The following is a 27858-nucleotide window of genomic DNA, read 5'->3' as shown; positions in this document are numbered from 1 at the left end:
TGTTTTTTATGTGTTGCAATCAACACTGTCATATGAATAAAAATATAAAATAGAAAAGAAAGTTACCCTAATTTGATGCAGTCGATCTTGAAGTGTTCTCTTGTCACCAGAATAATCAGCCAGACGTTGTAATCTATGTTTGGTGTTGGCCAGCCAGTCTAGGCAGCCAATGTAGGACTTTCTGTATTCTTCATGACTTACCACTTGCTCTTCAACATGGCCAACATATTCCTGGAACACAAGTGTTTTGTGTAGATGACACACATTGTTAAATCATTGGGAAAATGTAACTGGTGTTAAGTGAAGAATTGTGAGTTAACATGACACTCACCTTGGCATGATCAAGTAGAACTGAAAACCTGGACTTGATTTCTGCTATTTTTGATTTGGGTAGACCATCTTTCACTTGCCCAGCCTTTTCTTCAAGCCTGTTCAGTTGTTCCTTATGGGCAATTATATCTGAGTACAGAGCCTGAAACAGTGAGAAGCTGTTGCAATAATTCATGCTAAAAGTTCTTTTTTTTTTCTTTTCAATTTAATTGGGTAGATACACTTCATGTATTATAAACTCTTCACTTTCTGCTCTATGGGATGAGATAATATACTTAGCTTACTTCTATGAAACAGAGTGGTATACTTAGATCAATGTTTTAGGATGATATACATAACTTGTTGCTAAGGTATGGGATGATATTCTTAGCTGACTCATATAGTATGAGATCATACACGTAGGTTCTTCTATTGTTTGGGATGATACACATTTGGCTTACTCTATATCTTTCAAGACTTGAGCGTTTCTCAGGAAGATCAGTTTTAAACTCTGGACTAGAGCCAAGCCTGAGCTCTAGATCTGTTAGCCAGTCCAGCATTGGCTGGTACAGGTCATCAAAGTCTGACCAGTGGTTTAGGGCACTGTCAAGGCTGCGTTTTACCTTCAGATCAAAATAAAAATAATATGTCCTAACTTCGGTTGCAATGAAACTTTTTTGTTTACCATAAACTACTGTAACAAGTGTGGCATACCTGAGAAACTTGTGTGAGCACATTTTCATATTCCAGCTTGGCACTGTCAGCCTCCCCCCTTAAAACATGAACTCCCCTCTGATTGGTGTTTGGTAGTGTCTTCTCACAGCTGTCCAGGACTGTACGGAGGATAGTGTGGCCTTGATCTAGCCCACCTTGAATTTCCTGAACAAAACAAAAACTCTGTAACAACAGTGACCCTGTATATTGTGTTTTATCTAGGCTTGAAACTTCGGCATAGACTTACATCAAGTTCTCTGAGCTTGCTGTAGACAGTTTCCTTGGTTCCCTTGTCATCATGAATGACTTGTAGTCTCTGTTTGATCTCCCTTAGCCAATCTATGAACAGGTGATGGTTTTGTTTGTACAGTCTGTGGTGGTTGTAGTTAGACTCTAGGTGGACAGTTGTATCCTGAAAACAGATCATGACATTAAACTTACTTTACAGTTTAGCATCTAGTAGCATCCTTTCACTTTTTAAATCAATTATTATAAATAAGTATAATCAAAAGTGTGCTTGGTAAAAATGTATACCTTAGCCAGAGCGATGACACCATGGTACCTAGTGGTTAGCTGTGTGATGGCATGGGATGTCTTGGCATCAGCATTAGTCTGTAGCAAGGCGTGGGCTTTTTCACTGACCCTGTCTAGGGAAGACTGGTGGGAGACAGCCTCTTCTAGGTGAAGCTGGAAGAGATGGCAAGGTCATTGCATTTACTGACTCATGTAACTGGTATATATGTCTGTAATTTTTCAATAAATAAGATGTAAAAAACATCACAAAGTGGTTTGACAATTAACAAAATAATCACATTTTCAATCTGCATGATCAATTAAATGTCCCAGAGATTTTAGGTTTGTAGCAAGTAAATAGTGTCTAACAGTACCAAGTACTCCCACCCCAGTGTACCTGATACTCCTCCCAATGGTGTTTTTTCTCTTCTACTGTAGCTTTCAAATCCAGCTCACTTCTGAGCAGCACCTCCACTACCCTCAGCCAGTTGCTGAATTCTTGGTAGCTTTGCTCAAACTCATTCCACCGGGTCAAGCAAATTTCTAAATCAGATTGGGCCTGAGAAAATACATGAATATTTTGATAAGGAAAACTTTCTAGAGACCAACTACAAAAGGATGACAGAAAATATTTACAAATTGAAGAACCAGAAAGATCTACCTCAACTAGATGTAGGCGAAATTCTTCAAATTCTCTGTTGATTGCTTGCAACTCTTGTCTAATTTTAGTTTGTCCAGAAGCTGATGTACTGGGAAGAGTGGCTTCCCCTGCCTTAACTGCATGAGATAGGCGTTGAGCTCCTTCATTCAAGTTCGTCAGCAAAGACTGTTGAAAGACAAAGTAAGTAGCATAAATACAGGTAGCAAATAGGGTCTGCAAAGACTAATGTGAATACAGGACTCCAGTTGTGAGAAATTAGCTTTGACGTGGAAAAAAAATCATTATTTAGTTAAAACAAATTGAATACTCATTTCACCTTTGCTCTGTCAACTTTACTCTCTATTGCTGATTTTTCACCATATGTGTCTGAGCAAGTGGCAAGCTTCTCTGTAGCTGTGCGTAACCATGATGCAAAACTGTTGCAGCTGTCAATGAAGTCCTGATGGTGTGCAACATTTTGCTCACTGCGAGCCAGCAACTCCTGAGAGATTAAATGGCGGAGTTTTCTTTATGACAAGCTGTCTTAAAATGTTCCAGTTATTAACTAAACAGTCCTTAACAAGGGAGAAAACAGTGCTGACACTCAAGCTTACCTTGGCTTGTTCCTTCACACTGACATATCTGCCTTGTATCTGAGACGTATCTATGGTTGCTCTATTGGCTGGGCTTTTCTCCGCTAGATCTGTTGCTTTAGAGGAAACTGACTCTACCATTTGCTCATAAGAGACTATATCTTGGTACAGACCCTTAGGACAGAAGCAACAGTTTGTTGTTTTAGCTACCCATTTGTGGATGGAAAACATAAATATTTAAACTTTTGAAGACTCCATATTTAAAAATGTGGAATCGTTTATTTTTCTCACTTTAATTCTCTGCAGCTCTGCCTTCTTCTCCCCTAGATCTCCTTTAGGTGTTGTCTCCCGCAAGCGCTTCTCCATGTCTTTCAACCACTTCAAGACTTGGTCATGTGACACATTGTAATCACTCCACTGCAGCAAACAAGATTCTAACAGCACTTTGGTGTCTGTTACCTGGTCACAATTGAAACATGAAGACATTTGTGGTAACATTTTCTAATTACATTTCTAGCACATAGACACTCATGTTATACTAAAGAAATATTTTTTATCCATCTTATGGAAATTTTAAAATAAATAAAAACAATTTACTTCAGAAATCAAATGATCCCATTCTATCTGTAACTGATTTAGCTCATTTCTGATGACTTCTCTCCCTTCAACTGAGGTATTGCCCATAGTTTTTTCTCCCCAAGTTATTGCAGAATGCAAAAATATTTGTCCTTCCTCTTTGATCACAAAAAACTCCTGAATAATAAAACCATTAAACAATTTTATAAAACATAACTTAAAGATAATTATATAGTAACAAATCAAACAATCTTTCCATATAAATCAAGAAAAATTCAATTAAATGATAAAATTCTACAACAGCAGCACTAAGAACAATAAAAATAAAGATATTAACCTGCAGCTTTTCCAGCTGGCTCTGGACTGTGTATCGATCACCTGATGTGTCAGCACACACTGACAGCCTAACACGCGTTTCTTTTAGCCAAGATCTTGCTCTGGTGTAAGCCTCACTGTAATGGTCATGTTCCTGGACTGTCTGCTCATACCTTTTCAACAGATCCTGTGTGGTTGGGAAGAGAAGCAACTTAATTTCAAATATGAAAATTTATCTCTTTTTTGCACAATACATATTTGCATAATTAATCATTTTATAGAAATCTAGATGTCAATTTATGATTTTTTAAAAATATTTCTATACCATATTATAGTGTACAAAGTATGTAATGTAAGAGGTTTACTTTAGAGAAAGTGATGAGGGCAGCATATCTGGTGCTGAGCTGGTGTAACTGTGTTGAAACTCTCCCATCTGTGGAAGACTGGATAAGAATTCTTGCCTTCTCTGCCAGTTTATTAAATGACTCTTGTTGTCTAAGTATGTCTTCATGAGCAGACTGGTAATAAGGAAATGGTAATAAGGTTAGAAAATTACATTAATAAAATATGCTTATAATCTTGAGAAAATAGAAACAAACATAAAAAAAGTAACTGGAGTAAACCACACTATGCAATAAATTAAGAAAACCTTATGATTGTTTAATTGACGAAGTTTCTGGTCAAGAGTAGCCCTTAGGTCCGACTCAGTCTTTATACTGTTTTCTGTGTCCTTGATCCAATGGCTCAGCTCCTCATAGAATATTTCATAAGAAGTCCACTGGTCTTTCAGTGTTGCTAAAAATAGACAGTAATACATTGTGTAAGCATTTGGCTCACAGTAGAAGAAGGAAGATGCCTAGAAATGAAAAGAAAAACTTACATAATGTTTCAGTTAGGTCACTTAAGTCAGCTTCAAAGGCCTCAAAATCATTGGTCAACATGGTCAGTTCCTCGCGAATCAGATCTTGGCCATGGCTGGACGTTTCAGGGATAACAAGTTTACCTTTCTGTTGTGCTTCAGCCAGTTTCTGTTTACCTGCATCACTTGTCAACATTATTTCCTGGAAAAAAATACCATGGTGAAAAAAATGTATGTTCAGTGTTTTCAGTTTTTAATTTTTGCAAGATTTTGTTAAGATTGCAACTCCACATAAAGAGTTTTAAAGAGCTGTGCTTCTATAAAAGTAAATCTTACCTCAACTTTACTAAGCTGTGCCTCTATAAAAGTAAATCTTACCTCAACTTTACTAAGCTGTGCCTCAATGGCATGTCTATCCCCACGAGTATCGCTGCACATGCTAAGTTTTTCCATGGCTGCACCCAGCCATTCAGATGTGTCCATATAGGTGTCTCTGTAGATCTGATGGTCTCTCAAATTTTTCTCACATTGTTCATTTAGTTCCTAGAATATATTTGTCGAAATGGGTGTGTTAACTTTGTAGGATCATATTGTTACTGTGATAAAACTGATTTCATTGTACATAGCTTTACTGTGTTTTAGGACACACAAAAAACCCAGTCAAAATGAAAATGCTTACCTAAAAGTTCTGATGTTGAAGACATAAACATATTCTAAAGAATATTTTTATGTGTAAACATTGCCAACATAAAAATGATACACATATAATTTACCATGTAAGGGATAAAGTTTTATAATGCTGATTATAATTAAGTATGGTAGTGTTGAAACTACTTTAAAAAGAACGGTTTGTATAATTTTTACCTTAGCTCTCTTCACCAGCTGCTCAAATCTGCTGATGACTTGAGATATCTGACCTCCCAAGTTACCATCACGGCTGTTCTTTTTCAAGGTCAAGGCTTTTTCATTCAGATTATCTATGGTGCTTTGTTGGCTGGAGATGTTCAGTTGTAGAACCTAGGAGATCAATTGTTCAGTGACAGAGAGTAATTTTTGTGTTATTGTATAAGATAAATGACATTGAAACTCACTCCAGTTGTTCTAAATGAAACAGCTCATTGTATAGCACAACACAAACAGAAAAAAAGTTAAACATTTTAAAAATTTCCTGAACCAACCTTTACTCTCTCCAGTTGTAACTTTTTCTCTTGAAGTGTATTTTGTTTCTGTGCATCAGACTCCATCTGTGCTTCCAGGTCTCTGAGCCATCTTTGCAGCTGCTCAATGCTGTCATCATACATTGTCCATTGAGCCAGTGTGCCATCCAGCTGGGTCTTGGCATCGTTAAGATCAGCAGACAAAATGTCATATTCTTGCTGTAACATCTGCATGTCCCGTCTCAAGTTGTCCCGCCCAGGAACTGAAGTATTGGGTAGGACCATCTGCAGGTTATCTAAAGCAACTTGCAGCATGTGGATGCCTTCCTCTTTCTCATTTAGAAGTTCCTACATAAAGAATGCACTAGTCACATTTTGTAATGACTCCTTAACCAGCGCTGCCTACCACCCCAAAACATTTTCAGTAACAAAATCATTGATTTTCCCAAATAATAGGATATGTCTATAACTATTTTAACTCTTTGAACCTGCGGTACCACTTTATCGGTCTGAGTCTTAAATCTCCATGCCCTGAGACACTGATAAAGCGATATTACACACCTTAGCTCAGATCGGCAGTCCGTACAAAACAATTTGAAATTTTAAAAATACGTAACTAGTACAGTTCGACTCATAGTAAGTTACTGTAATGGCTGTTTTACCTCCTGATGATTTCATAAATAACTATTCTTGCTTAGTTTATGACTGAAACCTCTATTTATTAAAATTTTTACAGAAGCAAAAGCATAATCACATCGGCTTAATCATAATGCTGTAGCCTGAGTGTACAAATTTTAAAATTAGGGGCAAAACTGTACAAGTAAACAATCCTGCTTAACTTTTGCAGCAAAACATCAATTAAATAAAAGTACTAAACCAAGAAACAGGAGCTCATGATTACCTGTACTAAGCCTAGCCTGTCTTGAACTGTTCTTTTATCACCACTGGTGTCTACAACATTAGAGACTTTTTTCTTCATCTGAGTCACCCATGTTCGGCACTGGTCAAAGAGTTGAATGTAGGCCTTGTGATCTTGCACATACTGCTCCCACCTACGACACAGCTCCTGGCAAGTTTATACCAACAGATATAACACTTGAATCACAACAAATGTCAGACAAATATTTAAAAACCAGGGAGGGTGATTTCTTTACCTTAATATTGATTTGGGCTCCTGGCAAGTTTATACCAACAGATATAACACTTGAATCACAACAAATGTCAGACAAATATTTAAAAATCTTTACCTTAATATTGATTTGGGCTGTCTGGTGCTTTGTTGTCAACTGAGATGCCTGACTTATGACTCGAGAATCTGCACTGAGTCTAACCAGATCTTGGGCAGCATCACTTAAGGAATCTAAATCTCTTTGGTGACTTGCTACCTCCCCTTGCAGTGCCTGGAATGAACAATGATGACAGTAAAGTGATATTGATGATTCTATGTTAATTCATCAAAATTAACATATGATACTGTGTTCTACCTTCAGCCTCTCCAGCTGGTTTTGCTTCTCCGGGAGTGTTGCCTTCAGATCAATGTCTCTGAGCCGAGTTTCTAGATCTTTTAGCCATGTGGAGCAAGATTCATAATAGTTTTCAAAACCTTTCCATTGACTCATACAAGCTTCAAGATCCTTCTTTGTCTGTGGGGAGAGAAAATGATCAGTACAGATACATGGACATTAGCTAGGTGAAGAAATCAAAAGATGTGAGAATAAACAAATCACCTTAGCCATAGCTTTGATAAAAGCCTCCCATTCAGCCTTTAGTGCCTCTGTGTCTCTTGTGATGACCTCCCTACCTTGTGCTGCAGTGTGTGGGAGGACCTGATCAGCCAACTCAATCACTTCCTTAACCTTAGGTTCGCCTTCCATCTTTGTTGTCAGAATATCCTGCATCAATGCAACATATTGATCAGGATTTCAAGGTCACAATTGCTTTTGCTAATCTATTAAGTGAAGCTTAACTGAAGTGTAAATCTGATAACATTTTCACTTAAAATTTATTCTAATTTAAAATACTTAACATTAATTTTGCATGTAACAATAAAAATGCATTTATAACAACAATTGGGGTAATAATATTCAGCAATCAGGATAACCTTTATAAAACAAATGACAAAGTTAAAATACTTTTTATGCTACCTTTTTGTAACCTGAGAGTAATAATGCATGAATTTCAAAACTTTATGTAAACAACTGACCAAAAAAATATCTAAGACTGATGAATTTCAATTTTGTAATACAGTTCAAGGTAATAAAGTGAGATAAAACCACACAGTTGTAAATAAAGTGATAACAAAAATTAGGCTAGTACACATTCAAAAAGAAAATGGTTTTAAAACACTAATAATTATAGTTTTAGCATAGATTTATGCTATTGCTATATATAAAATGAGAATATAAAATGGAGAAAAATAATGTGTTTAAAAGTTGGCTTTAGATACAAACAGCTACGTCTTATTATTTAACTGAATTTTAAAGTAATTCATGGTAGACCTACATAATATTGATAGTTTCAAAAGGTGTAATAAAAAAAATTACACTGTAGCCCTATGATGTATTCTACTGCATTAGAATCTGTAATTGTGTTTAGTGCAATAAAAAAGCATCAACTCAAAGCATGAAAACAGGGGCCTCAAACAAATAGAATGCTGACTATCCAAATTAAGGTGCTTAAATACTAGCAGACATGTTCCTGTACCAGCTGTGGTCTCAAAATTTCTTTGAAAACCCATTTGATGAAAAAGTTATTTGTGTAATCTAATTAATTGTTTTGTTTTAAAATAGTCTTTTTATCAAATCATTTTTGTTCCAAATTTCTAAATTAAGTTTATTATATGGTTAATGAAATTTGCTAAGAGACCCCTGTTTAGTGGGTTTTATTAAATAGAATCCTAAATGTGAATCTATTATTTATGAAGTGAAACAGTTTGTTTATAGCACCATCATCAGCTGTTTATAGATGAAATCAGTAAATTTTCCTTTGATAAAATACTCACTTGCACATTTGAAAATAATCTATCTGATGTGTTTAGGGGGCTCTGATAAAACAGAGAGTACATTCATTTAGTTTGATAAATATATTAGACCTTGTTGTATTGGAAACTGATGTTTAAGAAAAGAGATTTGAAATATTATGCAGCTACCAGTAACCTGCTTTGGATTACACTTTGTCTGGCTAGTATTAAATCCACATGTATGAAGCAAGTACAAAAAATGGAGTGATGGAAAACTACCCATGCTAATTAGAATATAACGGATAAATATAAAGGTGATTGAAGGACACTATTCATGATTAAGCAGTCTATAACATAAAAATATTTTAAAAACTTGTGCAGCTATTACATGCTCAAGAACAGAGTAACATCTTTTAAAAACTTTTTATAAAAAGTAACTAGCTGGCAACACAAAAAAGCTATTTAAAAGGCTACCGCTGAAAACTATCTGGCAAAATGCTTTCACACCCTAAGCTATGTCAAAAACTGCAGAAGGCATTTAAAACTATTATTGTGAAAACTAATTCTAATTAATAACAGTAAGTAACTATTTAATGTACTTTCAAAAAATGAGGCACTATCAGTAGAACTCAATTATAATTATTTTTAAATTATTTCATAGGGAGAAATTTTTTAGATTTCATTTAAGTATTGGTTTAAAAAAACAGCTGTTAAAATCTCCACTCACTAATATTTTTTTTTAAGAGCACAAATTAGCTACAAAACTAGAAAATTCTAATCAAAAAGATAACAGGAACCAATCTATAAAAATGTGTCTGACTCTACTTGGTGTATTTCAACAATGCTATAAGTCACAAGAAGATTCTCTACAAATAAAATACACTTACACAATGTTTCTGTATGAAATATAAATTAAATTAAAAAAAAATAGTAATAGAATTTCATTGGCTTAAGTTTCATCAAACAGATTTGATTGGTAAATAATACGTAAGTTTTCAGATGTTTATGGCAGACAGAAATATGAGAGTGGTGACTAAGTGATACAGTGTGCAAGATAGTAGGAGGAAAAAAGCTGCTAGATTACTTTGTTTTAAATGTTATTGTGTGTTGGACTACAATATAAACTAACATTAATGCAGAAGAAATATCCTAACATCACAAAGTTCAACTATTCTGTTATACCAAGTATTCATGCAATTCATATCAGTTTTGTACTATAACAACATTACTATACTTATTACGTACAGTCGACATAATGATGCCACACAAATATATCCAATTAACATTACCTGTATTTTGTCAAGCCGACTCTGGATAGCATTCCTATCTCCTGAAACATCCGAGCATGAAGACAACTTTTCACGAATGGCGTTCAACCAGTCAACACATGCATTGTACATATCACTGTATTGTTGATGTTCACTGACATAATCCTCATACAGGCTAACTCTCTCCTGTAGAAATTAAAATTTTAGCTCAAGTAAAGAGTGGTGGAAACACAATTTATCATATATATAAAGTAATAAAAAGAAACTGTAACAAAAATGTTCCATTCCTTGACTTCTATTTAAAAAGCTGGTCCAAAAAAAGCTGGTTTATACCTTGGCACAGGCACAGAGTTTCTTGTAACGAGTTCCTGTCTGTGAAATAAATTTGGACAGCTCCCGGTCACTGTTGGTCTGGACAAGGCTAGAAGCTTTCTCACTGATGCTCTCAATAACCCTCTGGTAGGACGTGACGTCTTGTTGGAGGGCCTAGTAAGAGACAGTGTGTGCTGTTATTTAAAACTTACTGGAACTTTAGTGCTTGTTCGACATTGAAAATACTTACCTTATAGTTATGCAGCTGTGACTTTTTCTCCTCTAAAGTTGATTTCAGTGGTGTTTGTCCCTCTAGCTGAGATTCCATATGTTTCAGCCAGTGTTCCACCTATTGATTTTTACATAAATAAAGACTTTATCTACAGAAGTAACAAAAATGTAATAACATTTAAATGTTACATGGCCAAAGCTTTCATCAAACTATGTCCATTGGACCAGGGACACTTTGAGTGTAAAAGATTTGTTGAGCTAATGTTTACCTGGCCATAACTTTCATCAAATGATGTCCACTGGACCAGGGACACTGAGTGTAAAAGATTTGTTGAGCTAATGTTTACCTGGCCATAACTTTCATCAAACTATGTCCATTGGACCAGGGACACTGAGTGTAAAAGATTTGTTGAGCTAGTGTTTACCTGGCCATAACTTTCATCAAATGATGTCCACTGGACCAGAAACACTATGAGTGTAAAAGATTTGTTGAGCTAATGTTTACCTGGCCATAACTTTCATCAAATGATGTCCATTGGACCAGGGACACTTTGAGTGTAAAAGATTTGTTGAGCTAATGTTTACCTGGCCATAACTTTCATCAAATGATGTCCACTGGACCAGGGACACTGAGTGTAAAAGATTTGTTGAGCTAATGTTTACCTGGCCATAACTTTCATCAAACTATGTCCATTGGACCAGGGACACTGAGTGTAAAAGATTTGTTGAGCTAGTGTTTACCTGGCCATAACTTTCATCAAATGATGTCCACTGGACCAGAAACACTATGAGTGTAAAAGATTTGTTGAGCTAATGTTTACCTGGCCATAACTTTCATCAAATGATGTCCACTGGACCAGGGACACTGAGTGTAAAAGATTTGTTGAGCTAATGTTTACCTGGCCATAACTTTCATCAAACTATGTCCATTGGACCAGGGACACTGAGTGTAAAAGATTTGTTGAGCTAGTGTTTACCTGGCCATAACTTTCATCAAATGATGTCCACTGGACCAGAAACACTATGAGTGTAAAAGATTTGTTGAGCTAATGTTTACCTGGCCATAACTTTCATCAAATGATGTCCACTGGACCAGGGACACTGAGTGTAAAAGATTTGTTGAGCTAATGTTTACCTGGCCATAACTTTCATCAAATGATGTCCATTGGACCAGGGACACTTTGAGTGTAAAAGATTTGTTGAGCTAATATTTACCTGGCCATAACTTTCATCAAATTATGTCCATTGGACTAGGGACACTTTGAGTGTAAAAGATTTGTTGAGCTAGTGTTTACCTGGCCATAACTTTCATCAAATGATGTCCACTGGACCAGGGACACTGAGTGTAAAAGATTTGTTGAGCTAATGTTTACCTGGCCATAACTTTCATCAAATGATGTCCACTGGACCAGGGACACTGAGTGTAAAAGATTTGTTGAGCTAATGTTTACCTGGCCATAACTTTCATCAAATGATGTCCACTGGACCAGGGACACTGAGTGTAAAAGATTTGTTGAGCTAGTGTTTACCTGGCCATAACTTTCATCAAATGATGTCCACTGGACCAGGGACACTGAGTGTAAAAGATTTGTTGAGCTAGTGTTTACCTGGCCATAACTTTCATCAAATGATGTCCACTGGACCAGGGACACTTCAAGTTTCCTCTGAAGGGCAGACAACTCATCAAACATGTTTTCATATCCCAGCTTAAGCTTGTGCAGGTCTTGACGAATAGCCTCACGGCCGTCTGGTGCAGTGGCAGGATACAGTCTCTCTCCCGACTCAACACTTTGGTTCAGTTTAGCCAATCCTGCATCTCTGTCATGAACAAGTTCCTGTAGAAAAAAAACTTTCACTGTTAATTAAAAAAAGGCATTTTTTAAAGTTCACTTATATCGAAACAAAAACTAAACCACTTTAATCACCATTGAAATCTCAGCTGATACTAGAACCACTACCAACATCATTAGTCAAGCTTATAATCTCAGCTGTTTAAATCATTAGTCACCCTTATAATCTCAGCTGCAACATCAATAGTCACTCTTATAATTTCAGCTGCCAACACAACAAAAATCATGTGAACTAACCTGAACTTTTTCAAGCCTCTCTTCTAACTCAGCCCTTGAACCTCCAGATTCTGTGCATTCAGCAAACTTTTTCTTAGCTTTCTCAAGCCAATATGAACTTTCAGCATACTTAGTCTTATAGGCCTCATGATCCTCCACATTTTGTTCACATTTTCTTATCAGATCCTGAGATCACAAAACAGACATCAGGATTTAGAAAATTGAACATTGCTGATCTGGTTAAACAATAAGATGAACTGAATGGATTTTTAAAAAAAAGCTTACCTTGGCAGAAGTGAGCAGTGACTGGTATCTTGTGGCTAGCTGTGAAGCAAAGTTTCCCACCCGTGACTCTGATGTCAGGTGCTGGAGAGTCTGGGCTTCATCTGTGAATTTGTCCACATCTCTCTGCTGGTTCTTTATCTCATGCCATAGTTCCTGTAGAGCCACATGCATTCTCATTCTTAACAACTGAGGTAAATATATCAAAGTTCTGAAGCTGAACATCATCATGCTTGGATATATTTTTCCATAATTATTTTGTTATTGACTAGATTAATCTATTATTCTGTCATTAATTGTTTAATATTTTATTGTTGTTATTGATTATATATCCAACCTAGAATGCAAGGTTTTATCCCATCATGCAAAACTATTGTCAGACTACCATAGAAATTTTCTTAATTGATAAACTATTAATAAATCTTAGATAGACTGATCTGTATTAGGTAAAGAATTAAACCACAACAAATGGAGATTTTTATAAGACCACTATTAGCTTGTAAAAGACATCCTAATTAATGACTAAGGAAAATTATAACATTTCTTATCTTTAATGATTAAGTGTGATACAATGCATTAGTTAATTACTATCTGATAAATTTGATGAATGGACATGGCCAAAAAAAGGCCAAAACCAAATGGAACAGAATTTGTACAAAAAGCCATGCTAAAAGATTTTTAAATAAAATGTGTCAATGGCATTTTTTTTTTCTTTGTGACAATCTCAAATAACAGCCAATCACAGAAGTTTTATCTATTAGCTGTGAATTAATAGCTCTTTATAAAAACTGTTTTTAATGTTGAAACCCCAAGCATATAAACAAGACTGTTATCTTAATACCAAAATTTATAAAGCATCATGCAAATGTGAATGACTGCCTTGTAACCAAGATGCCAATCATAAAATGTTCTTACAGCCAAGTTACCATCTATAGAAGACTGAAATTCACTGAGAATTTCTTCTTGCAGCTAGATTAAAAAGAAATTATTGTTTAGAATTGGATTAAAAAACTGATTAACAGTGTCTGATTAACTATTTGAGAAATTAGAGCCACAATATTTTCTAAATACCTGGTACTTGGCCAGCTGTTCTCTTTTCTCATCCAAGGTACACACAAGGGGACACTCTTTGATCTGCTTCTCATTAGTTTTGAGCCATGCAGTCAGCTGCTGATGGCTTGAGTCGTATAGACTCCAGTAATGCAAGGCTTGCTCAAGGCTCTCTTTCAGAGAGTTGAGCTTGTTGCAGTAGTCCTCCCAGTTGGTGTGTAAAACATCAAGTTCTGATTGGATAGCTTGGCAACCCTTGAGTCCAGTTGTATCCATTGTACCTTGAGCATAGTTTTCACACTCCTTTATTTTACCTGCACCTTCTGATAAGCAGCCTAAAAGTTCCTAGAAATCACAAACAAAAGGACTTATTTGTTTATCACCCATTGATTCATTAAAAAACTTTAAGAGATCTCAACACGATATGGAACAATAATTTCTTTAAAAGAACCAACACAGCCACTAACTTACATGCAGGCGGTCAAGCTTGCCCTGGATGGTGTGTCTGTCTCCACTGGTGTCAGAACACAGGGTCAGCCTGTCTTTCATGAGGGTCATCCAGTCCACAGCAGCTTGCATGCCTTCTTGGTATTGTTGATGTAGCTGTACATGTTGCTCAGATCTTTCAATCTGGTGCTAAAAAAAGTGTTAACATTGCATCAACTCACTTCAGCAATTTCAGCTTCCAATGTTAAGTATATAGTTCATTGAATTTTAGGCCTACAATGAAAGAATTTAGCCCCATATTTGCCTACCTTGGCTTCAGTGTGAAGTTTTTCATATCTTGAAGTGACATCAGAGATGAAGTCTGACACCTCTGAGTTGGATGTGCTCTTCAAAACACCCTGAGCTTTCTCAATCACAGAGTCTACCAGCCTTTGGTGGGAAGTGATGTCTTGAAGTAAGCCCTAACAAACATTGACGTGCGTTTATTTTAGGCATATAAAATATTTTAGATGGTTATTTTTTTTTTGGCTTAAACATAAAAAGATATAATAAGACTTAATACAAAAGTTAAAAAAACTTAAAGAAACTATAATAGAGCTTTTTAAAACTTATTTTAAAGCACAGATGACGTTGATTTTTTAAAAAAAAACTTTTCGAGCCTACTGCACAAAGTTTAAACAAAAATATTTCAGAGACATGATTTTTTAGAAATCTATTATTGATTGTGTAAAGCCTTTACTCTTTGAGCTTGCAGTTGTTGCCTCTTTTCTTGTAAGTTGTTCTTCAAATCCTTATCTGCTCTCAGAGCTGTTTCTGTTTCAGCCATCCAGCGTAGCATCTGATCCTGTCCATCTGTATAAGTTGACCACTGATGGAGGTAAGAATCCAGGTGGCGCTGGGCATCACTGAGTCCAGATAAAAGATTTTCCCAATCCTGCTTCACTGTCCGTAGGTCTGATCTGATTCTGTCCCGCCCATTAGCACCTGTATCAGGATACAGTTTTTCACCTGCTTCAAGTGTGGACATGAGCTTCTGGTGACCATGCTCTTTTTCTGTGAACAGCATCTAATGAAAAGAAAACCACTAAGTTGACAAGCAATATTGTTTAGTAACAAGAAAGATTGCTAAAAGATGTGCCCACTTGTGTGAAGGCTCTCTATGTCAAAAGGTCTAGGCCCACCTGTATTAAGGCTCTCTTCTCCTCCAATGCTCCCTGGTCCTTGACCGGCTGTGAGCACTGACCAAGTTTATGGTTGGCTTGGACCAGCCACTTCTTGAATTCTTCCATACGGTTGTCATACATCTGGTGATCCTGAACGTACTTCTCCCACTTTGTGATCAGATCCTAGGTGAAAATAATTTTTTTAGTGGCAAGTCTGACAAACATAACTATAAGGAGTATCAGATCCTTGGTGAAAATGATTATGTTAACTGCAAGTATAACATAGCTATCTGGAGTAGCCTTCTAAGTACAACCTGTTGCACTAGTGTGAACACCCAGTTCGTACCTTGACCAGTGACAGCAAGCCCTGGTACTTGTTGGTCAGCTGAGACACCTGTGTGCTCAGACGAACATCTGAACTTGTGTGCATAAGGTTCTGGGCATCGTCAGTGAACTTGTCAATTTCTGTTTGGTGGCTGATGATTTCTTCTCTTTGTTTCTTGGTGACAGAATAAATCAATATTTCATTCAATTAATTAAAGTAAACATTAATACTAGCTAAAAATTATATATGTATTAACAAGTGAAATTCAAAGTAATAAATAATTTTGCTCACTGTTACTTTCTAAAGTCAAACATTTAGCAGCAAGCTAACTAAAGAATTATAAAAGATTTTTTTTTATTATCCAACAATACTATCATAAACTTTGTACTGATTTCTCACCTTAAATACATCTACTTGATTCTGTTTTTCCTTTAATGTATTTTTAAGGTCATGTCCTTTGACTTTCTGCTCCATGTTCTTTAGCCAATGAGCAAACTCTTCAAACTTGGATTCAAACTCCCCCCACATGCCCATAGTTTGGTCCAGGGAAGTTTCTGCCTGATTCATAAGGTTAAGGTAGTCATTCCACTCTCTCTTCATGTGCTCCAGCTCACGGTGTAGCACGTCCTTGCCTTGGGGCGATGTGTTCCTTGCTGTTAGGGCTCCCATTTCTTCTGTGCTCTGGAGCTTTTTCTGGCCCTCTTTGATATTCAATGAAAATTCCTACAAAAGAAAATAACATTCTTTGTAAAATAATTTAGAGTTTTAAATAAATTATGATGCCTAAATTATCAGTGATGTACCTTGAGCCTCTCCTTTTTGGCTTGTAGGGAGAGTTTGTCACCAGATCTGTCAAAACAAGCGGCAAGTCTCTCCTGGGCTGAGTTGAGCCACTCTGTGAAATCTTGGGCTGCATCTTGGTACTGTTGGTGGTCCTGCATGGAGTGATCCAGCTTGTCCAAAATAGCCTTGGATGTTGAACAGATGGTGTCATACTTGCGCTTCAGTTCTCCAACAAATTTTTTTACCTGTCAAGCAAATCAATTTGAAGTTTTTGAATGAATACATTGGACAATATGGAAACCCATTTGTATTTACACAAGTGTAAAACAACAACTTACTTTAGCAGAAGGAGTGGACTGTGTAAGTGCCTGAGCTTTTTCTGTCAAGTTTTCAATGATATGTTCTCTGGAGACAATATCTTGATGTAGCACCTGCCAGTTTTAGAAGAATGAATTGTTAATTAGTTTAGCAGACAGTAAAATAAAAATATTTTCAAATTCTAAAATATAATGTAACCTAAATGTGTAAAGAAGGATCATGAGAAGAACAAGCTAAGAAAGCTCTGTTTGAAGACAAACAATACTAGCTCATTAGGTAAATAGCAGTTCTCATTTTTTTGTTCCATGAAACATAGTTACTCCTACTTGATAGAAATTCATAATAACCCAACACAGCAACATCATTTTATTGCAGTTTTAACAAAGACCCAAAATACCACTGATACTAATGAATGAGTTGAGTTTTAAAAAAGTGTGATTTAAAAATCAAGAGGGGCAACCCAAACTGTACCTTGTGGTTTTGTAGTTGAGCTTTCTTCTCTGGCAGTGAAGACTTCAACTCAGAATCTTCCTTTAGTTTAACTTCCATATCTAGAAGCCACTTTTGGAAGACTTCAAAGTTTTCATCATAGGATGACCACTGGTTGAGATTAATGTCCAACTTGCGCTGGACATCACAAATCTCATCCCTCAAAGCTTCCCAGTTGTCCCTGAGGTTTCTGTACAAATATATTAAAATTGTTCAATTTAGAAAGTACTATTTTAGTATTACCTAAACAATATTTAAAAGAAAACTAGTCTGTGATTTTAAATAGCTTATACACATTTTCCATTTTTTATTAAGAAAAAAAAAATAAGCTGTTTCTTTACACATTATGTTATTATAAAAAACAACTCAAGACTTTGTACTTTTAAACAGGTATAAGATGGGAAGGCTCCATGTTTTCCTAACATCAGATATAAAAGTTAGAGAAAGTATACCTGATGTCCTGTCTTACAATGTCCCTGCCTTGAGATGACGTGCTGGGGTAGAGACGTTCACCACTTTCTGTTGTCTGGTGGATATGATTGGCTCCTTCATCTTTTTCAGCAGACAGTTCCTACATTTATTAAAGAAAAAGACCTTTAAAAAATATCACTGATTAACCGTAATTAAAAAAAGTTAAAACTTAAAACTTAGACTTAGTGAAACCACCAAAACAAAAGCTTTCAGTGAACACTATAGTCACAAAAACCATGAGATGAAAAGTCATCTAAAGTTTAGCAGTAATGCTTGACCTACTTGTAATTTTTGCATGCGGTCCTCTACATCTTGTTTATCTCCAGCAAGATCTGCACAAACTTGCAGTCGCTTCCTTAAAGTGTCCACCCACTCCATGCACTGGGCATGGCTATCTTGGAAAGCCTGATGTTCTTCCACATAATCCTCCCATTTTACAATCACATCCTTTAAAAAAAAATTTTAAACAGTTTTTACATTAATTACAATAATTTTTTTAATCTATTTTTTTTAAAATATTTACATTAATTACAATAATTTTTGTATCTATATTTTTCAATATATTTATAAAACTTGAACCAATTCACCAACCTTAGCCAGGTTTTTAAGTGTCTGATATTTTGTTCCCAACTGATTGCTGTAGCTGGCCAATCTGGAATCAGTTGTCTGCACTTGAGCTGACATGGTTTGTAGATTGGTGAACTGATCTTGCTTGGAATTTATTTCTCTTTGTAAATTCTGAAAAGTTGCAGAGTAAATTCTTATTTCAATAATAGACATTATACATTTTAAAATGGCATTTTTAGTTTTGGAAAATAAAGTTAATCAGTAGTTTTTCATTTGCCAACAATAAAGTTTACAAACTTTAATTATAATTGGCTGAAAAATTACAATTATTTTTTCATCTCACCTTAAATGTTTCTACTTGCTTTGTTTTCTCTTGTAAAGTTGATTTGAGCTCAGTATTTTTAAACTGTGACTCAGTATCTTTCAGCCAACGATTTAACAAATCACATGACCCATCATAAATCTCCAAAGCTATCAGAGAGGAAATAGGGCAATGCATTAAATAATTATCATAAACCTATCATCAAGAGAGCAAGTTTCAAATGTTTAAGGGATGAGTGTGTACCTTTGATAGCCTGGACAAGTTCTTGTTCAGCACTGTCAATGTGGCTGACCAGCCCATCCCAGTCAGAATGCAGTGACTCTAGCTCTCTTTTGATGTTGGCTTGACCAGCTGTTGATGTGTGGGGGATAGTTTTTTGTCCTAGTTGATGGGCGGATTTTACTTTAGATTCTCCTTCCTTCAGGCTAGAAACTATTTCCTATGGTAAAGAAAGAAGTTTTAAATCAATATTACTTTAAGGTTTTTAAATATTGTTTTGTGATTTAGTGTCAAATAAAATAATACTAAAAAAAAATCAACAATATTTTTTTTTTAAATGTCAGTTATAGAATAATAACAAGAACCTGTAGTCTGTCTAATCTATTCTGCAGAGCTTGCTTGTCTCCCCCAATTTCAGCACATACAGCTACTTTATCTCTGGTGGCATTCATCCAGTCACGACACTGCTGGTACAAGTCTTGGTACTGCTGGTGTTCCTCCACATAGTCCTCAGCTTTCTCTGCACAGCTCTATGGACAACATACATAGTTAATCTTCATCTTAAGCACATAATTAATCATGCTACTTATTAAAATAGTATAGCCTATTTAAATAAAAATGTGTGATACTTGCCTCTGCTGCTTTACACAGTGTTTGGTATTTGTTTGTCAGCTGTTTAAGTTTGTTTTTGACTTGAGAAGATGAGAGTGCTGTCCCTTTATCACTGATATTATCAATCATAGATTGGTGGGATAGTATGTCTTGAAAGCGAGTCTGTAATTGCAACAAGTGATATATACTAAATTTTGACTGAGTAATAAGAGAATTATATTTAAACATTTTTCTACTGACTGCATTGCAATAAGTGATTTAAATTTTAACATTTTTATATTGACTACTCAATTTGAAATTTTAGTACCTAGACCAACAGATTGATCAACATTTATATTATTATCTATTTTACTAAACATTTCATGTCATCAAAATTTTATTTCCAAAGTACAGCAAGTGTAAAATCTTAATATGTAAAAGACAACTAAACCATCTGAGAGCCAAGATATTTGCAAATGCTGACCTTGTAATGCTGAAGTAGGGCCTTCTTCTCCTGTAAACTAGACTTAAGTTCTGGGTCAGGCTCAATCTGTGCCTCCACATCCAGCACCCACTTGTTCAGCTGTTCAAAGTTTTCATCAAATGATTGCCACTGCATTCGGCTGCTGTCTAGCTGGCGTTGTGTTTCACTAAGACTGTCATTAAAAGTCTCATAGGCCTCTCTCAGGCTGCGCAACTCCCTGCGAATGTTCTCCCTGCCATCATTGGACGTGTTGGGGTAAAGTTTCTCCCCAGCTTCAATTGCTGAGTTAAAGTGAGCAGCACCTTCATCTTTTTTAGCAATGAGTTTCTAAACAAAATGTTCAAATCAACTTTATTCATAAGCTGGAAATATTTATGATATAAGTTTCTAAACAAAATGTTGATATTACCTTAATCCTTTAAATAAAAAATATTTTATTCCCAGTTAGGTACAGTATTACTGTAGTTAGCATTGTTGACTAAATAAACTTCTTTTATTTATACTATTTTCTTATTTTATGTTCAAATCAAAACCATTTCAGTAACGTGATTTGAAAATGATTTTAGAACTTACTTGAAGTATTGAGAGTTTAATGTCCAGTGAGTCCTCATCTCTGACCATCTCAGAGCACTGGTCAAGTTCCTGTTGTGCTGTCTTCAACCAGTCCAGTGCCGCCTTGTGACTGGTACCATAGCGCTGATGGTCATCTATGTTTTGTTTACTCTGTGCTAGTTGTTCCTGTCACAAAGTATAGAAACAATGACTAAACGCAAGAAATTCATGTTTTAATGACATATATTTTAAATGTAAAGGATTTCATATGTGCAACTCAGAAACATATGTGTACTATACAGTTCAATTAAAAGAAAACAATAACTATATGTTTATTTGATATTAATGATAAGCTATGTATTAAAGGGAAATAAAGCGTGAGTGAGTGTAACATACCTTGACTGCAGAGGCCAGTGACTGGTAACGACTGGCCAACTGACCAGCATACGATAGTGTGCGGCTGTCTCCACTAACTTGGCTAATTTGTTGAGCTGAGTCACGCATGTTCTCAAATTCTTTTTTGTGTGACAAAATTGTCTGCTCGAGGGCCTGTCAGTGAAATATTTGAAAGTTATTAGAATGCTGAAAGAATTTTTAAAACTTTTACAAGACTAGCAGTAAAGTAAAGCTAGCAGTTTAATTTGATTTATTAACATAATTTTTTATCCTTAATGTACATCCATTTACGGACATTTCTAAAACAAAAATTGTGTTCTGTTTGTTTTACCCAGCTATTAAGGTAACTACAAATTTGAAGAACATGAGAGATTTGTGAATTTTAACTATTTAAAAGCTTTTTAAAAATTGCAATGTACTTTTAACTGTTCCAGTTGTTCTTTTTTACTATGTATGTCAGGTTGCAGAGCTGAATCAGTTCTGATGGACGCTTCAGTGTCTTTCAACCATTGAGACAATGTCTCATATCGCTGGTCATATTGCTGCCACTGGTCCATGGAATTTTCAAGCTTAGATCTATAGACCAAAATAAATAATTAGAGCAGTGTTAAAAATGTAGGCCTTCAACATTATCACAAAGTAAAACTCATGGTGTAATTTTAAAATGCAAATCAAATTTGACTAACTCTGTCTGATTAATAGACTGAATCAAGTTTTGCCAGGATTTCTCCATCAGTTTTCTGTTTTCCTCAAGTTCTGCTTGTTTGGCTTTTGGTAAGACTCCCTTTATTGCATCAAATCTATTAATAGCTTCTTGTCTCTTTTCCTCTCCTTCCTTCAGACTTGCCTTCATTTCCTGTTATAAAAGAACTTTATAAATATCTTCAAATATTTTCTGACTATTGTATTTTTTAAAGTAAAATTGTTATAATGAACCTGAATAGTTGCCAGTTTGGCTTCCACACTGTAGCGGTCCCCAGCTATGTCCCCACACCAGCCAACTTTTTCCTTGGCTGTGTTAAGCCACCTCTGCTGCTGCTGCTGGGCCTCTGTGCACTGCTGCTCCAGCTGGGCTATCAATGAGTCCTGTACCCTCTCTGCCCGCTGCATGAGGGACTCGTACTTCTTTGAAACAACAGCGCCATCTTTAGCAAGACTAGAAGTCTCAGAAGAAGAATACTTTTTGTTTAGGTTATCAGCTTTGTCTTTAATAGAAGCAATTTGTCTTTGGTGGGATGCCAGCTCTTGAAGAAGATGCTGTAAATAGATTCAAATGGCACTTTAAAATAACTGCTCATTGTATATCTATTAAATAAAAATAAAAGTTTGTATATCTACACATTTTCTAATAAATACAGAGCTGAAAAGCATCAGTCTGTTAACCAAGGCTAACCACCTACCTTGGTGTTTTCATATCTGCCAATTAAATCCTCTTTGCTTCCAGTTACATCATCACATTTAGCCAGGGCTTCCTTAAGATGGTTCATCCATTCTGTCTCGTCAGTCATCACTTGTTGAAGACCTTGCTGCTCATCATTGAAGTTGGTCATGATAGACTCCAGCTGATTAGCTGTAATATACACAAATACCAATCAAGCAAACAAAAGCTTTTTTAAAACAGCATTTAAACAACTTTCACAAGCTGTTAGGTTAATGTAAAAGGAATTCTAGTCAGATATTAAAAATACAGGAATATTTACCCATAGAAGCAGCTTTCTGGAACTGTTGTTGAAGGTTTTGCTGTGTTGAAGCAAGGGTAGGCACTGAATTGTTTTTGTTGAGTTCTTGCAAGTCTTTAAGTTTCTGCTTCACGTCATTCATGACCTCCTCATAATAAGGTGCTTCATCCTTTATAAATGATAGAAGTTACTTTGTTACTAACAATGTTTTAGTAAGGTGGCACATCCCTTACATAAAAAGGTTAAAACAATTAGTAAAACAGTTTTTTTTAGAATTGGTTTTTTCCCTTTTTAGGACATAAAGAAACAAAATGTATCTAACTACACAGGATGTTATGAGGTAAAGTATAAAACCTTATGTTGGTTTATAGATTATTTAGAAGACTGACCTTAAACTTGGCAAGTCTTGCCTCTACAGTAACAGTGTCATCAAACTGGTTCAGGCTGTCACCTAGTTTACTGACCATAGAGTTGACCCAAGCACTGACCTCCTCCTCACCAGAACGAATCTGGTCCCAGCAAATCAGCTGAGCTTCCAAATTCTCTTTGTGTTCATCAATAACCTGGCAAATTGAAAAGTTCAGACATTTTTTAAATTAATAGTTAGATTGTCTTTTTAAATTTTTCTCTAGTGTATAACTCAAGCTGACAAGATGCTACAAGCTGTGGTCTGCATAACTTACAGAGTTGGCTGTTTCCCATCTGAGATTGACTTCATCCAGATCATTTTCCATCCCTGAGAAGTCAAAATCGGGAAGGCACTTGAGATCTTCAAGGAGTTGCACACCTTTGCTATTCATGTGATCTAGGTGTGTCTGGTTGGCATGAAGCTCAAATTCAGCGTTCTGAAAAAAAAAATCAATTTTTGTGACAAACAAAACAAAGAATGTTTTTTTTTAATTAAAAAAAATTTAAACTATAGACATGACAAGTGTGGAAAAATTTGACAAAATATGTTTGAAATTAAATATGCATAGCCTTTACTTCACATGAACGCAAGATTAATTAAAAGACACAATCTGATGTGTATCTTTTCTGAGCTGGGACATGAAAAGTTGCCTACCTTATGTTGGTCTAAGGATTTCTTCACATCTTCTTGTTTAGAAAAAGCCAGATCCTGCTGTAGCAAAGGTTGAACATCATCAACAATCTTCATAACTCCTTGCTTAGCATCAGTGTACTGTTGCCATATGCTTGCCACACCATTGAATCGTTGATGTTTATCTGCTATCATTGCTTGAATGTCTTCCCATGCAGCATTGATCTGTATAAAGCATGTCAATTTGCAATGTTAGTATAATGACACTTGAAAGGAAAGAAAGTTATTATTTTGTTTATAATTCACCAAACCAGATGATACTTATAAATGTATTCTAGTTAAAATATGAATAAACTCAACACAAAGATCTTGTTTTAAAATGAAAAATTTACCTGGCCAAGTTGTTGCTGAAGGGCTGCAGCTTTAGTGGGGTCGCTATGCATGATTTGTCTTCCAAGTTCTCTTAGTTGTTCATACTCGGGGTTGTGACTATACATTTCATCACGAATAGTCTAGAAAACAGGAAATGTAAATATATATCTGACAATCATGGATAGTCAAGAAAACAGCAGGAAATGTAAATATATTATGTGACCATCATGGATATTCTAGAAAACAGTAGGAAATGTTCTTTTACAGACCTATCTTAACACTTTTACCCATGGAATTAAAAAATTTAGCATCAAGTTGTAAATTAAAAATTACTCACCTCTATTTCTTTAACCAAATCTTTAACTCCTTGAAGATTCGATTTCTTAGCTTTAGCATATTCTAATTTCTCTTGAATTTTGATCAAACTTTCAACAAGATCATCTTTCTTTTGAACAAAGTCTGAACTTAATTGATTAATTTCACCAAGCTGAGCTTCCTTTTGTTTAGCTGAGTCCCCTGTCTGGTCACACAGGTTTTCCAAAGTTGCCAGCTCTGACCCAAAGTGTAAGGTTCTCTGGGTAGCTCTGTCTTTAATGACCATCTGAGCTGTGGACATCAGGTCATCAAGATTGTCTGCTTCTTGGTTCCAAGGCTTCAAAGACTTGCGCAATGCCTCTATCTCACGTTTTATTTGAGCAACTTCTGCTTCACTTACATTAGGTGAAGCAAGGCGAGCCTGTAATCAAAAAGAAAATATTAATATTTCTTGGGACTAATAATTTTTAAGACACCACTATGATAACAAAGCTCTTAATAACAGAAGATTCTTATCTATAAATGTAATAAGATCAAAATATACCTGAAGAGCTTTTAGTTTGGTTTGAGTTTCTTTCTGTGTCTCACTGTAATCAACCCATTTTTCACATAAATCTTGTCTGCTGCCAATGAGATCCTCTACTTGAGTGTAGCCTTCCAAAATTTTGTTGAAACGTTCACTGAGTACAGCTGCTTCCTCTTCACTACACACTGCTACCAGTTCTTTAAACTCTTGCTGCAAATCTTGGAAAAATTTCTCTTGCGATTTGGATTCATCTTTAAAGTTCTGAAATTGCAATAAAAATTAAACATAAGGAAATCAGCAACTTTATTTGATAGTGTGCTAAAATTGAACAATACAATGTAGAACAAAAAACATTTAGTAGGGCCAGCTTGCCTTTAATTTAGCTTGTATTGCTCCAACTTCATCAGAGTAGATTTCATTCCCAGAGTCAAGGTTTTTCTGCATCTTTTTTAACCATTTTTCAGAATCTTGAAGTCTGCCGTAAAAGTTTTTCCTATGTTGCAAGGCATTAGATAGAACTTTCTGCCTTTCTGTGACTTCATCATTGATATCTCTGGAGAAAAGAAGCAATACTCATAAACACACAGAAAGTTGATGTTTATGTAAGCACAGTGAAAAAGGATTTTGGGTGCTGTGTTTTATGTGTCTCAAGAATTACCTGAAAGATAATTGATGCCAAGGCAAAAAGAATATTTTTTCTATCATTAATTGTTGCAAAGAATATGTCACTTACTTCCAGTTGCTTTTGATGGAATCTTGTTTTGATTTCAAAACTTTTAAACCTTCTGGGCTGGAGTATGTCTGAACAACTTCAAACTGGCGAGCCAAATTATTAAGTTGTGGCTGGTAACTACGTATCTCATCTTGCAGTGCCTATCATAAACAAATTGAAAACCAGGCTATATTAAACTGGTTTGAAATGTGATTACTAAAACAAACTAATATGATTGTTTTTTTAGTCCAGTAATATTTTTTGTAAATGTGTGCACTCGTTTTTTTAGCTTAAACCATCTGTCCAGACCTACCTTGGCCAGAGCCAATTCATGTTCCAAGACTTGGACATCAGATGTGTTGACATTAGGATCATTGGCCAGACGAGCGTGTATCTTGTCCAGGGATTCTTGGAAGTTCTCCAGCTCATTGCTGTAAGCTGTCCAGGCAGAAAATGTTTTGTCCATTTTCTGAGATCTGTCCTCAGAGTTGGACAGGATACCACCCCACCTCTTCTGGATATTCTCCACATCTTGGTGAATATTGGGCTGGTCCATTAAGTAGCTGGCCTCTGTGCACATTTGTTCAAATAGTGGAAGATTCTCCTCACACTCTTGTAAGAATGACTGACAGAAAACATAAAAGGTGATTGGAGGATTTATTTTCTAAAAGTTTCTAATAAATTGAGTTTTCTTTTATTAACATTTTAAAAAATGTATCAATAAGTCAGCATACTTGGTTTACAATTCTGATATCTTGAATTATTTTGAGAGTAAAAAAGATATTTGACTCTTCTTTATAAAAGTTTCAAAAATGTGTTACCTGATGAATATCATAAAGATCCTTTGCCTCTTCTACAGAAGCACACTTTGGCAGTTGTGTAGCGCAATACTTCTCAGCTTTGGTGATCCATGGCATGAGCTTCTCCAGGTAGTTTTGGTACTTCTGCCAGTGGAGCACGTTGCCTGACAGAGCTGTACTTCTGTCTTTGGCTCTAGTGCATAAGGCTTCCCACTGTCTCCTGACACTGGTCAGCTTAGACTTAAGGGCTGCTGTCTCTCTGGACCGGAAATTTTGTGTCAGTCCTCTGGCATCTTTCTCTAAGTTTTCCAGAGTCACATGGTTCTCATACACCTGACTTGAGATGCCCTGTAATTTCAAGCAACAAAATTAATTATAGAAATTAGTCAGAAACTTAATATTTGTCCACTATTCTTATGTAACAAAAAGTTTTAAAGAATACAAAGTGTAAGGAAAAGCTTTAAAAACCTCTGCTTTTTGTAGCTGAGCATCAGGAGAATCTTGTTTGTTGTCATAAATTTCATTTAACTTGCTCTCTTTTTCATTCAGCCAATCACAGAAGTTGTTTAACCTCTTGTAGTATTCAGCCCACTTGGCAATTGTGGCTTCTAGGTCTGTCAGCTTAGCATTGAGGCGGTGAGACACACTCTCCAGTCTTTTGTCAATGTCAGTCACTTCCCCTTTCAGTGGTGCCTGACGTTCTCGGCTTGCTCCCACAGCCACAAGAGCATTTAGCTTCGTCATTTCTGTCAAACTTCCTTTTAATTTATTTAATGTTTGTTGAAGTTCCTGCAATGTAAGAAATGAACGGGCAGTGAGTTACAATAACATTGTACAGTAACAATGATTTCATGGGCAGTGAGTTATAGTAACAATAAATTCCTAGAATACAAGAGAAAGAGACAAATAAATACCTTCTTGGCCTGTAAATCTTTTATGGCATTCTCCTGATTGACAGAATCAATGGGTTTTTCCAACTCTACTTCAGCTTTCTTCAGATAAGTAAGAAGTGTTGACTTCTCTCCTTCATAGCCCTCCCAGTCTTTTACTTGTTTCTGTTGATTGACAAGACAAAAATGTTGCTGTTTTCAGATTTCTGATAAAACAAAGGTATGTGGCTGCTGTTGGTGTCTAACAAATGTTTTTCTATTCACAAATTACAATTTCATTTCTATAATTTCATTAATCAATGCTCTAATGACCTTCAGTTTTTCATGCTTGGCCTTGGCTAGATCGTTGATATCTTTCCACTTCTTGTCCAGTTCACTGACAGCTTGTTGGATGAATGCTGGAGCATTTTTCTCTCTCTGAAGGCGTTTTCCTGCTTCAATATCAGCTTGAATATTGGCTTTCTCTGCCTCAAGTTTGCTGAGAAGATACTGTTAATGAAAAATTGTAGGGTTAGTTGTCTGTACACATCAGAAAACTTAAAATCTAGCAACAT

General features: G+C 35.8%; 1 protein-coding gene across 9 annotated transcripts in view; it reads right to left on the bottom strand.

Moving 5' to 3' along the window:
• LOC131956063 (muscle-specific protein 300 kDa) overlaps positions 1–27858 on the bottom strand; it is a 163076-nt gene that overhangs the window by 101281 nt on the left and 33937 nt on the right. For 6 of the 9 annotated variants that reach the window (XM_059320425.1, XM_059320424.1, XM_059320433.1 and 3 more), the window contains 69 exons: positions 27617–27793; positions 27329–27469; positions 26883–27203; positions 26436–26762; positions 25928–26239; positions 25636–25775; positions 25275–25455; positions 24921–25163; positions 24399–24797; positions 24082–24201; positions 23714–23914; positions 23334–23495; positions 23040–23213; positions 22672–22819; positions 22372–22541; positions 21908–22228; positions 21658–21827; positions 21391–21547; positions 20972–21124; positions 20597–20761; positions 20024–20350; positions 19582–19722; positions 19314–19478; positions 18973–19168; positions 18751–18878; positions 18432–18578; positions 18123–18287; positions 17822–17940; positions 17352–17559; positions 16901–16993; positions 16583–16807; positions 16179–16502; positions 15801–15953; positions 15473–15637; positions 15031–15357; positions 14600–14752; positions 14316–14480; positions 13866–14189; positions 12798–12950; positions 12534–12698; positions 12054–12281; positions 10466–10564; positions 10237–10389; positions 9925–10089; positions 9523–9531; positions 8678–8719; positions 7404–7568; positions 7161–7319; positions 6924–7076; positions 6578–6742; positions 5698–6024; positions 5384–5536; positions 4898–5062; positions 4541–4721; positions 4310–4455; positions 4026–4178; positions 3683–3847; positions 3367–3522; positions 3061–3228; positions 2791–2943; positions 2514–2678; positions 2198–2362; positions 1934–2095; positions 1558–1710; positions 1271–1435; positions 1024–1188; positions 771–932; positions 332–472; positions 67–231 (listed from right to left, as the gene is read on the bottom strand). In XM_059320425.1, the coding sequence (XP_059176408.1) occupies positions 67–231; positions 332–472; positions 771–932; positions 1024–1188; positions 1271–1435; positions 1558–1710; positions 1934–2095; positions 2198–2362; positions 2514–2678; positions 2791–2943; positions 3061–3228; positions 3367–3522; positions 3683–3847; positions 4026–4178; positions 4310–4455; positions 4541–4721; positions 4898–5062; positions 5384–5536; positions 5698–6024; positions 6578–6742; positions 6924–7076; positions 7161–7319; positions 7404–7568; positions 8678–8719; positions 9523–9531; positions 9925–10089; positions 10237–10389; positions 10466–10564; positions 12054–12281; positions 12534–12698; positions 12798–12950; positions 13866–14189; positions 14316–14480; positions 14600–14752; positions 15031–15357; positions 15473–15637; positions 15801–15953; positions 16179–16502; positions 16583–16807; positions 16901–16993; positions 17352–17559; positions 17822–17940; positions 18123–18287; positions 18432–18578; positions 18751–18878; positions 18973–19168; positions 19314–19478; positions 19582–19722; positions 20024–20350; positions 20597–20761; positions 20972–21124; positions 21391–21547; positions 21658–21827; positions 21908–22228; positions 22372–22541; positions 22672–22819; positions 23040–23213; positions 23334–23495; positions 23714–23914; positions 24082–24201; positions 24399–24797; positions 24921–25163; positions 25275–25455; positions 25636–25775; positions 25928–26239; positions 26436–26762; positions 26883–27203; positions 27329–27469; positions 27617–27793 (12573 nt within the window). The remainder of the gene's footprint in view (positions 1–66; positions 232–331; positions 473–770; positions 933–1023; positions 1189–1270; positions 1436–1557; positions 1711–1933; positions 2096–2197; positions 2363–2513; positions 2679–2790; positions 2944–3060; positions 3229–3366; positions 3523–3682; positions 3848–4025; positions 4179–4309; positions 4456–4540; positions 4722–4897; positions 5063–5383; positions 5537–5697; positions 6025–6577; positions 6743–6923; positions 7077–7160; positions 7320–7403; positions 7569–8677; positions 8720–9522; positions 9532–9924; positions 10090–10236; positions 10390–10465; positions 10565–12053; positions 12282–12533; positions 12699–12797; positions 12951–13865; positions 14190–14315; positions 14481–14599; positions 14753–15030; positions 15358–15472; positions 15638–15800; positions 15954–16178; positions 16503–16582; positions 16808–16900; positions 16994–17351; positions 17560–17821; positions 17941–18122; positions 18288–18431; positions 18579–18750; positions 18879–18972; positions 19169–19313; positions 19479–19581; positions 19723–20023; positions 20351–20596; positions 20762–20971; positions 21125–21390; positions 21548–21657; positions 21828–21907; positions 22229–22371; positions 22542–22671; positions 22820–23039; positions 23214–23333; positions 23496–23713; positions 23915–24081; positions 24202–24398; positions 24798–24920; positions 25164–25274; positions 25456–25635; positions 25776–25927; positions 26240–26435; positions 26763–26882; positions 27204–27328; positions 27470–27616; positions 27794–27858) is intronic. The other 3 variants (XM_059320429.1, XM_059320427.1, XM_059320430.1) reach the window with 3 other exon arrangements.

The sequence above is a fragment of the Physella acuta genome, unplaced genomic scaffold (genome assembly GCF_028476545.2).
Source record: "Physella acuta isolate Inbredline_101_S28 unplaced genomic scaffold, ASM2847654v3 ptg001126l, whole genome shotgun sequence".
NCBI lineage: Eukaryota > Metazoa > Mollusca > Gastropoda > Physidae > Physella > Physella acuta.
The sequence above is the reverse complement of the archived record's forward strand: the minus strand, read 5'-3'. Positions and strand labels throughout refer to the sequence as shown.